The sequence below is a fragment of the Aquarana catesbeiana genome, linkage group LG06 (genome assembly GCF_042186555.1).
Source record: "Aquarana catesbeiana isolate 2022-GZ linkage group LG06, ASM4218655v1, whole genome shotgun sequence".
Classification (NCBI taxonomy): Eukaryota; Metazoa; Chordata; class Amphibia; order Anura; family Ranidae; genus Aquarana; species Aquarana catesbeiana.
In genome coordinates this window covers 6883244-6894447 of record NC_133329.1, presented here as the reverse complement: position 1 = coordinate 6894447, position 11204 = coordinate 6883244, and the positions used below count along the sequence as shown (strand labels likewise).

At 42.0% G+C, this 11204-nt stretch overlaps 1 protein-coding gene across 1 annotated transcript; it reads right to left on the bottom strand.

Annotated features, from left to right (window-relative positions):
• Nucleotides 1–1330: 1330 nt before the first annotated feature.
• LOC141147441 (taste receptor type 2 member 4-like) lies at nt 1331–2257 on the bottom strand. The gene has a single exon (XM_073634676.1). It carries the CDS (start codon nt 2255–2257, stop codon nt 1331–1333), a length of 927 nt encoding a protein of 308 aa, XP_073490777.1.
• Nucleotides 2258–11204: the final 8947 nt, after the last annotated feature.

Sequence of the window (11204 nt, the reverse complement as noted above, 5' to 3'; positions counted from 1 at the left end):
AAAAAAAAAAAATGTAAACACACCCCGTCCTGACGAGCTCGCATGCAGAAACAAACGCATACTTGAATAGCGCCTGCATATGAAAACGGTATTCAAACCACACATGTGAGGTATCGCCGCGATCGGTAGAGCAAGAGCAATAATTCTGGACCTAGACCTCCTCTGTAACTCAAAACATGCAACCTGTAGAATTTTTTAAACGTCGCCTATGGAGATTTTTAAGGGTAAAAGTTTGTCGCCATTCCATGAGCGGGCTCAATTTTGAAGCGTGACATGTTGGGTTACTTAATAACTTACTCGGCGTAAAATTATCTTTCACAATATGAAAAAAAATGGGCTAACTTTACTGTTGTCTTATTATTTAATTCAAAAAAGTGTATTTTTTCCAAAAAAAGTGCGCTTGTATGACCGCTGCGTAAATACCGTGTGACAGAAAGTGTTGCAACGACCGCCATTTCATTCTAATAATGTTTGGGGGTTCTAAGTAATTTTATAGCAAAAAAAAAATTTTTTTAACTTGTAAACAACAAATCTCAGAAAGAGGCTCGGTCCTTAAGTGGTCATAATCATCCTATATTGATCTATTGCTTCATTCGTTCAGTGGATCAGACATGTCAATGGTTCAGGTCTAGTTGCTCCCCTCCTCCCCAGTATCACAGAGATCAACTTTGCCACTTCCTCCCAGAACGGGTGGATCTTAGGGCAAAACCCCAATATACGCTGTTTTTTTTTTTTACCCGGGTACATACATTTATACCCATCTAGGTGGTAAACTTCAAAAAAGGATAATAGGATTGCACTGAATAAAATACAAAATGTTGTCATGTTTACACATCGCATGCTATACAGCAAAGAGTCAATTTCATAAAGCTGTGTTGTATATAATTAAAAAAAAATAGAAAAAAAAAAAAAAAGTTTTGTCAAAATAAATAAAAAATAAAATAAATGTTCATAATTTATTATACACAGTACGCTGGGGTTGATTTACTAAAACTGGAGCGTGCAAAATCTGGTGCAGCTGTGCATGGGAGTCAATCAGCTTTTTAAGTTCAGCTTCTTCAATGAAGTGTTCAGAAAAAAAATATATATTTTTTTTCACCAGATTTTGCACTCTCCGGTTTTAGCGCATCAACCCCACAGAGCAAACTTTTTCATCCACTTAAAGTTTATATCTATCATTAGGAGGATATTTACAGAGCATCTGTCATTTACTAATCATTCACCATGGTTGCATCTTCTGGATGCCAAATTACCGTGATTGATTGTTGACTAGGAAAGGTTTGGTGAAAAGTCACATTCAATGCCTTATAAATAGACCCCCCCCGCCCCCCTATGTGCCTTCAGCTTGGACCAATGTCTTACGACAGAAGATACAATCAATCATCATCTTCCAGGCGTTCCTCAGTTTGGGTTTACTGTAAATAATGTAGAGAGAGTGTGCTGGAGATAATAAATGCAAAAATGTTAGTACCGTCCAGAACCAGGGACCAGTAAGACCTGGAGAATATACAAGACATGAAACAAAAGAGAAAATAGTGTGGAAGGTGAAGAACACCATCATTCTATAGACACTCTTTTTATACGCCTCAGTATTGACTGTGCCAGTCTTCTTCATTTTATAGCTGTGAACCATGAGGGAGCCGGCAGCTGAGATGGTGGTCATGGCCATAATGAAATAGGGCACCAAAAATAAACCCAAGGTCAGAGCTAACATCTGCCCATCCAGACTTCCTCCTCTATTACCATCGTCAGTTAGGGCAGCAGAGCTGTTGGTGTGAGCTCCTCCATTGATGTCAAAGAACAAGAGAATCAGGAAGCTGCTGCAGAAAGAGAAGACCTCGACGGCCACCACCAACAGAGGGATGACGAGAGCCACTTTCCTCTTTGCCCAGCCGAGAATGTCGGACTTGAACTGGACTATCTTTATGAACAGGAAGAAGCTGAAGACGGCGGTGAGATACAAGCTGGAACTGATGCTGTACAAGGCTAATAAATTAAGTACAATGCTTAAAATGCGATACACTCTAAACAAGAAGATTTGACCGAACGCGGAGGGAATCAGGACGAGGGTTAGGAAGATGTTGGACACGATGCTTGCAGCACGGATTTTATCTCCAGGGCGAGTGCTTTTCTCTTTCTGAAATTTTTGTAGAATCACAATCAGAATGAAGAGATTCATAAATATCCCAGTGGTGGCCTCCAACGTGATCACGGCGAGGCAAGCCACCATAACGGAGCTATAAGGATCGATACCCATCATAGAGGCTGGAGACGGAGCTGCTCTGGTCTCTATAGTTCAAATGTTCAAACGATTCTCTGTTCTGGGTTGAAGTGGAAAATAGAAAAAAAAAAAAAAAAAAAAAGATTAATTTGCCTGTGTCTAAACTCTGTGCCAAGATCTATCAGATTACTCTACCATGGAGGCCTTTGAATACTCATGAAATAAATCAGTCACATGCAAACCAGTTGACTTTTGCAGCCGACTCTGTAAGGACAGAGGATTGTTAGTTATAACGACAAGACAAAACAAATCTCACAAGGAACAGCTCGGACCTTTCTTTAGTTCTAGGGAGATTTAAATAGAGGGTTTCATTCCCCTTACATTTGGAGGAAATTATGAGATCCTAGCAAAATTGAACCATTTTGGCAAATCAATGGAGAAGATAAGAATCAGGGTGTTTTTAAGTCATTTTTAACCACTTTAAGACTGAGCCTTTTTTTTAGATGTGGTGTTTACAAGTAAAAACAGTTTTTTTTTTACTTAGAACCCCCAAACATTATACATTTTTTTCTAACATCCTAGAGAATAAAATGGCAGTCGTTGCATTACTTTCTGTCACACCGTATTTGTGCAGCGGTCTTACAAGCGCACTTTAAAAAAAAAAATACACTTTTTTAAATTAAAAAATAAGACAACAGTAAAGTTAGCCCAATTTTTTTTTTTTATATTGTGAAAGATAATGTTACGCCGAGTGAATTGATACCCAACATGTCACGCTTCAAAATGGCGCCCGCTCGTGGAATGGCGACAAACATTTACCCTTAAAGATCTCCATAGGCGATGTTTAAAAAATTCTGCAGTATGCATGTTTTGAGTTACAGAGGAGGTCTAGGGATAGAATTATTGCTCTCGCTCTGCTGATCGCGGCGATACCTCACATGTGTGGTTTGAACACCATTTTCATATGTGGGCGCTGCTCACGTATGCGTTCGCTTCTGCACGCGAGCTCGGCATGATGGGGCGCGTGTTGAATTTTTATTTTTTTTTATTTTACCTTTTACTTTTTCTTTTTACACTGTTTAAAAAAAAAAAGTAAACGTTCCTTGTAATAGAAAAAAAAGCATGACAGGACCTCTTAAATGTGAGATCTGGGGTCAAAAAGACCTCACATCTCATATTTACACTGAAATGCAATAAAAAAAAATGGTGTCATTTAAAAAAATAAACAAAATAAATTGGCCCTTTAAGAGCTGTGGGCGAAAGTGACATTTTGATGTTGCTTCCGCCTTGCAGTGTCATGGAGACGTGTGGTGGCCATCTTCCCCTCACTCATCTACCATGTCAGCCCAGGGGACAGACGTGATTGCCTCCGCCGCTGCTGACGGCTTCGGTAAGTGGCGGGGGGCACCGGATCGTGGCGGGTGGGGGGCCCTCTCCCGCCTCCGATAAAAGTGATCTCACGGTGAATCTGCCGCAGAGACCACTTTTATCTTGTACCGGACCGCCGGCCGAGCACAGGGATACCGGGGTTATAGCAGCTAGCTGCTGCCATAACAACGATATCTGTCCCCAAAGTAGGGACAGTACATCGGCGTGCGGCGGTCCGGAAGTGGTTAAGGGTGCAAAAAGCTTTTACTAGGCTGAAGGGAGTTATAATTGTTCAGAGTATTGAAATCATGGGCTGGAAGCTTCTGGTATACAGCACAACACCTTTACTATCATGGAGGAGATCTTTATCATGGATTTACATCATGTAGACCAGAAAACAGGAAGAGAAGACAAAGGAGTGCACACTTACATGCAGAGAGTACTTCCTCTCATATCATAGAATACAAGAACTAAACACTATAATACCACAGCGCCACCTGCTGCATAGATAGGTATATTGCATATGTAAACATATAGTCAGTTTATAAGCAACTTTACATTACATGTTGTTGTTATTCCAACAATTAGAAGCTCATCGTCCTGACCCCTTATTAGCCTTATTATTTGACATTTGTTTTAGAAAAACCCAGACACCCTATACAAGTCAGAGTGTGGCAAGCTGTGCATATAGATGAAAAAAATGTGCAAAACACTGCGCTACCTACATGTAAAAAGAAAAAGGAAAGAGCAGCTACATACGTTGTGACAAAAACAAAACAATAGAAGGTGAAAAAATGTAGCGCTGGGTAAATAAGTGAATATTAAATGATAATAACAAAAGGTGAAATCAAGTCCATAAGTCCTTAAACTTGGTGATAAGTAATATTATATATCAAATCATAAAGTCTAAAACAAAAAATAGTGGAGTGATGAAGTGTCCAATTGTGTCAGAACACAGAAACGGCCACTCATGGATGATGGGTATCCAAAAGAACTGGCAGGGATGATATTGATCGGTAGGTGAGACCGACATCAATAATACTCAGCATCAATGGATAAGTAAAAGATGGGGACTCTGAAACAAGTGGACTCCCCTGTCAGCGACATGGTGTCAGCAAGGCAATAAGCCCAACCGGGCAGAGACGCAACAATACTCTAGAGTGTGGGATAGATGGATGGAGGATGGCGAGACATGTACCTAACCAATCCACTAGACACTGAGAAGGGTCTCCTTCCTCCCTCCAGACATGTGACAAGGGGATGATCCCCATGTCAATCAAATGATGTAAGAAGGGACCAGGAGGCGGGGCTGAGTCACACTGCGTGACTCTAATGAGCGTGGCTCCATAGACACGAACATGCACACGCGCCCTCATTGTAACATTGGTTAAAGCATGATTCAAACAGAACATCGAGAGATACAAAGTAAAAAAAATTATAAACATTGATCAGACAGGCGACAAAGAGAAACAAAGTTACATTGTTTATAAACATTGTACAGACGGGAGATAGAGGGATACAAAGTAACATTGTTTATAAACATTGTACAGACGGGAGATAGAGGGATACAAAGTAACATTGTTTATAAACACTGATCAGACAGAGATAGAGAGAAACAAAGTAACATTGCTTATAAACATTGTACAGACGGGAGATAGAGAGATACAAAGTAACATTGTTTATAAACATTGTACAGACGGGAGATAGAGAGATACAAAGTAACATTGTTTATAAACATTGTACAGACAGAGATAGAGAAATACAAAGTAACATTGTTTATAAACATTGTACAGACGGAGATAGAGAGATACAAAGTAACATTGTTTATAAACACTGTACAGACGGGAGATAGAGAAATACAAAGTAACATTGTGTATAAACATTGATCAGACAGAAGATAGAGAGATACAAAGTAACATTGTTTATAAACATTGTACAGATGGGAGATAGAGAGAAACAAAGTAACATTGTTTATAAACTTTTCCCCCCTCATGACCAGGCCTTTTTTTGCCATACAGCAAAACAGTACTTTAACTGGTAATTGCACGGTCGTGCAACGCTGTACACACAAAAAAATTGAATTCCCCCCAAATATAGATTTATTTTTGGTGGTATTGAAAGGGTTAAATGTGTGCCTAGCCAGTGTTTATGTGTGTACTGTGTGTGGTGCTTTTACTAAGGGACGTGCTTTGGAGGTAAAGAAAATCCATCACTTGTCCCCATTAGATTGGAACTCTGTGAAGTTTACATAGGCAGATCTCTGTCCTGTGTGTCTTCCTGACGATCGGCGGGGGAAAGCTGTTATCCATTGGCCGGCACCCCCTGGTCAGTTTCTGATGTGACAAATCACAGCAGAAGTGGCATGCTGGCCACGTGTGTGTGCGCCCCTACCTGGGCGTGCGGAATCACGGACCTAGATGTGATCCTACACAGTGCGACCACCCTGGAGCAGTAAATCTGCAATGGGGCGGTTGGCAAGTGGATGTATTTTAGGTTGGATTACAAAAAATAATTTTGTGTCAGTGTCAGTGGGTTTTAGGTAGGATAAAAAAGCAAAATGTGCAGTATTGTTTCTAGGCTGTAATACAGGTCCAAACAACAAAAAACATACATATACATTATATTACCAAAAGTATTGGGACGCCTGCCTTTACACACACACAGACATGAACTTTAATGACATCCCAGTCTTATGCCCCGTACACACAATCGGATTTTCCGACGGAAAATGTGTGATGGACCTTGTTGTCGGAAATTCCGATTGTGTGTGGGCTCCATCACACATTTTCCATCGGATTTTCCGACACACAAAGTTTGAGAGCAGGCTATAACATTTTCCGACAACAAAATCCGTTGTCGGAAATTCCGATCGTGTGTACACAAATCCGACGCACAAAGTGCCACGCATGACTCAAAATAAATTAAGAGACAAAAGCTATTGGCTACTGCCCCGTTTAAAGTCCCGACGTACGTGTTTTACGTCACCACGTTCAGATCGATCGGATTTTCCGACAACTTTGTGTGACCGTGTGTATGCAAGACAAGTTTGAGCCAACATCAGTTGGAAAAAATCCATGGATTTTGTTGTCGGAATGTCCGAACAAAGTCTGACCGTGTGTACAGGGCATAAGTCCGTAGGGTTCAATATTGAGTTGCCCCACCCTTTGCAGCTATAACAGCTTCAACTCCTCTGGGAAGGCTGTCCACAAGGTTTAGGAGGGTGTCTATGGGAATGTTTGACCGTTCTTCCAGAAGTGCATTTGTGAGGTCAGGCACTGATGTTGGACGAGAAGGCTTGGCTCACAGTCTCTGCTCTAGTTCATTCCAAAGGTGTTCTATCGGGTTGAGATCAGGACTCTGTGCAGGCCAGTCAAGTTCCTCCACCCTAAACTCGCTCATCCATTTCTTTATAGACCTTGGTCAAACATTTCCATAGACACACTCCAAGGCACCACCACCAAAGGGGGGTCTCCCACAGCGACCTGGGGGAACTACCGATCACGATGAACTGGAATCTGGGTAAATAAAGTAGGGCAAAAAGAATAGGTATACTGTGGACTTGTGAAACCACGAAATAGTGGACCAATGAAAAATTGTGAATGGAATGATGGAGAGAGATATAGGACTGGGATCTGAAGTAAACATTATATAGAAAAGGTGAAGGGTGGCCGCGGGAGGTGGTGGCGCCTTGCCCCTGGTGCTTGCCGGGATATGGGTAAGCAGATTTGCTCCTCTCCCTCTATTTAGATTCATTTTGTCCAATTGCTATTCTGTATTTCACGTTTTTTATCGCTTATGCCTTCAGGCAACTATATTGTTCTCTGATCAATCTGCTAATTAAATTACAGATACCCTCCTGATGAAGCTGCTACTGTCTGCAAAGCTAGGTGAGAGAGATGCCATCTGTGATCAATTGTCCCACTGTGAGTCTCCCCTTCCGGGGTTTAATTATTTTGGTGATATATATATATATATGAACTGCTACCATGTTTTAATCTGTAAATGATTATTTTTTCTGCACTATTAAAAAATCTGTTGTATTTTTTATATATTTGTCATACATTCAAATTTTATTGCTTTACTGTACCGCGATAGTCGAATTGCCCCCTGTCTTTGTGGCAGCCTGGTTGGGGACCAGGCTCCCAATCACTTTATCACATGGTTTTACATGATTGCATAAAGATACATGATCACATAAGGATGCATGTTTATACATGTTTGCTTAAATAAACATGGTTATACATGATCGCATAAAGATACATGGTTGCATAAAGATACATGTGTATACATGTTTGCTTAAATATACATGGTTATACATGTTTGCATGAAGATACATGATCACATAAAGATACATGATCACATAAAGATTATTAGTTGCATAAATATACATGTTTATACATGTTTGCTTAAATACACATGGTTATACATGATCGCATAAGGATACATGGTTGCATAAAGATACATGGTTGCATAAAGATGCATGTTTATACATGTCTGCATAGATACGTGTTGCATAATGTTGCATAAACACGTTTCATAAATACATGCTTGCTTATTGCATAAATGCTTGTTTTCATGGGCACATATTGCATGGATGCGTGTTTACAGGGACGCGCACTTTCATATTTTGCCTAAATGCATAGTTGCATAAGCACATGCTTCCATAAACGCATGATTCCATAGATGCATATTGCTTAAACACATGCTGGCATGTTTTCATTTGTACTGCATACGTATGTTTATTTACATTAAGCTGTATACATATGTACTTGTTTTCCTGGGACTACATACATATGGGCTTATTTGCATAGGACTACATACATATGGGCTTATTTGCATAGGACTACATGCATATGGGCTTGTTTGCCTGGGGGTACATGCGTGGGTGTTTATTGGCCTTTGTACTGCATACAAAAAATGCATGAATGGCAAGAATACTTGTATACCCGCATGTTTGCAAACCTTGGTACTTGCATACCTAAGGGGTTGCATAGAGGTAAACCAACATTGTTTTTGGCCTGCATCCTTGGAGGACTGTATATTAGGTTGGCTAATATAGTTGCTGCGTTATCTACCTGTTATACCAGTTAAATGGTTCCAGAAAAGAGAGGCAGCTGGGGGAGGCAGGGGCACTGCTCTCAGGTTCAGGGATCTGGCGGTGGACACTGGTGTCGAGTGCATCTGAGCCACCTTGATCATGCCTGATCTCGGTTGATCAAAGCCTAAGCAGGATCAAGCCTGATTAATGTATAGATGGGAGACTACCCTGGAATACCAGATGCTGTAAGCTTTCTCCACCTGGGTGAGGGAGGCATCTGTGGCTTCTGTGTTTTGAGAGTATCCCAGGCCAGAAAATCTCAGGGCAGTCTCTGAGGTGGTTTATTCCATCTTTAGCCGGCAGAAACCTGGTAGGTTAAGTGCACCTCTTGGGACTGTCTGGGTCTGTCACAGAGTCGTCAATCTTTTGTCTTGCATTTGCTCTTGGAGCAGAAGTTATGGGCTCATTATTATAAGACAATTAAATGGGAGCAGTTCCAAAACCAAATAGGGACATGAGGTCGATCTTAAGTTCTCAAGCCGCTGAACATAGGCTAGACTGTTCAGTGATGACCTCTCTGCAAGAGGTAGATTTCAGGGTCCATAATCATCTGTAAATGCACATTTTCATGTGGCGGTTTTGTTTCCAGGCTCATGAAATATTTATGTAATTGTAGTGGAAAGCCGTTTTTTTTGTGAATCTTCCCTTTGGGTTAGCCACAGCTCCGGAGGGTTCACAAAGCCTCTAGCCCCAGTGCAGGGCTTGCTGAAGATTCCAGGGGTTCCTTTGATATATTTCTACAGGAGGAAGCTGTGTTTAGGTCAAAGCACGTTCCCTACATACAGCCCTACTCCAGGTCTTGGTAAAGTTTCATTCAATCTGACTGGAACTTGAAGATCCAGGCATTGGATTGCAGGAAGACTCTGTTTCCGGGGTGTTGCAGAGAAAAAAAATGAAAAACAATTGGTGCTTGATATTCTTCCTTTTCAGGAATTTGGAAAATAATAACCACTGATGCCATTCTCTCTAAGTTGACTTGAGGCTGGCTACAGTTCAGTGGGTTTGGTCTCCATAGAAGAGAATACTGTCCAATAACCTTGAATTTTTGACCAGTATGCCTTGCTCTGGATTATAGGACAAACTTGTTGATGGTTCAATCTGGAAATGCCTCTACAGGCATATATATATATAGATATATGAAAAAAAAAAAAACGGCGTGGGGTCCCCCCAATGATCCATACCAGACCCTTATCTAAGCATGCAACCTGGCAGGCCGCAGGAAAAGAGAGGGGATGAGAGAGCGGCCCCCCTCCTGAACATTGGGAGGGTGCTTTGGGGTAGCCCCCCAAAACACCTTGTCCCCATGTTGATGGGGACAAGGGCCCATGTTGATGGGGACAACCCTTGGCCGGTGGATGTGGGGGTCTGCAGGCGGGGGGCTTATCAGAATCTGGAAGCCCCCTTTAACAAGGGGACCCCCAGATCCTGGCCCTCCCCCTGTGTCAAATGGTAAGGGTACCATTTCACTAAAAAAGTGTCAAAAATGTTAAAAATGACAAGAGACAGTTTTTGACAATTCCTTTATTTAAATGCTTCTTTCTTCTTTCTTCTATCTTTTATCTTCCTTCGGTTTCTTCCTCCATTTTCTTCTTCTTCTGGTCCTTCTGGTTCTTCTGGTTCTTCCTCCGGTGTTCTCGTCTGGCATCTTTCTCCGCGGCGTTGGCGTCTTCTTCCCTTCTCCTCCTCGGGCCGCTCCGAATCCATGATGGCATGGAGGGAGGCTCCTGCTGTGTGACGCTTCTCTCTTCATCTTCTTCTCTTCATCTTCTTGTCTTCATCTTCTTTTCGGGCTGCTCCGCATGCATGAAGGCATGGAGGGAGGCTCCCGCTGTGTGACGCTTCTCCTCTTCTGACGGTTTTTAAATAACGGGGGCGGAGCCACCCGGTGACATCAACCCCCTCTGACGCACGGGGACTTGATGGGGACTTCCCTGTGGCATTCCCCGTGATGTCAGAAGGGGCGGGGTTATGTAATGGGTGACCCCGCCCCCTCTGATGTCACAGAGGATGAGAATGATGAGGAAGGTTTATTAAGCCAGTCCACCACCTCCCCTGCATGCTGTGGCTGGATAGCATGGGCAAACTCACTAAACAGAGGATATGATGCCCTGCCTGAGGACTGACCACCACGTCCACCTTTGCCTGTGGACACATTTGTTGCTGGCCCCCTTACAGTGCCAAGAGAACGTCTGCCTCCCCTTGTTGTCCTCCCAGACATTATTGGGAGGGAGGGGGCAGTGCTTATAAGCAAATGAAAAGAAGAAGTGGAAATCTGTACATTGATGCACTTTAATCAGTGTAATGTGGTGTTTAGTGCACTTTAAATTGAGTACTCACACTACACGGAAACACTCCATGGATACAATATAATATACTGCAATATAATAGGCCAAACGTAAAATGACGCACAGAACTTTATGGCATTAAACTTGCAGTAACGCACACAGAAGTAAATGGCGCTAAACTTGCAGTAACGCACACAGACGTAAATGGCGTTAAACTTGCAGTAACTCACAA

What these genes read in the sequence shown, in the direction of transcription:
- LOC141147441 (XM_073634676.1), bottom strand. Translation starts at nt 2,257, where the DNA reads ATGGGTATCGATCCTTATAGCTCCGTTATGGTGGCTTGCCTCGCCGTG.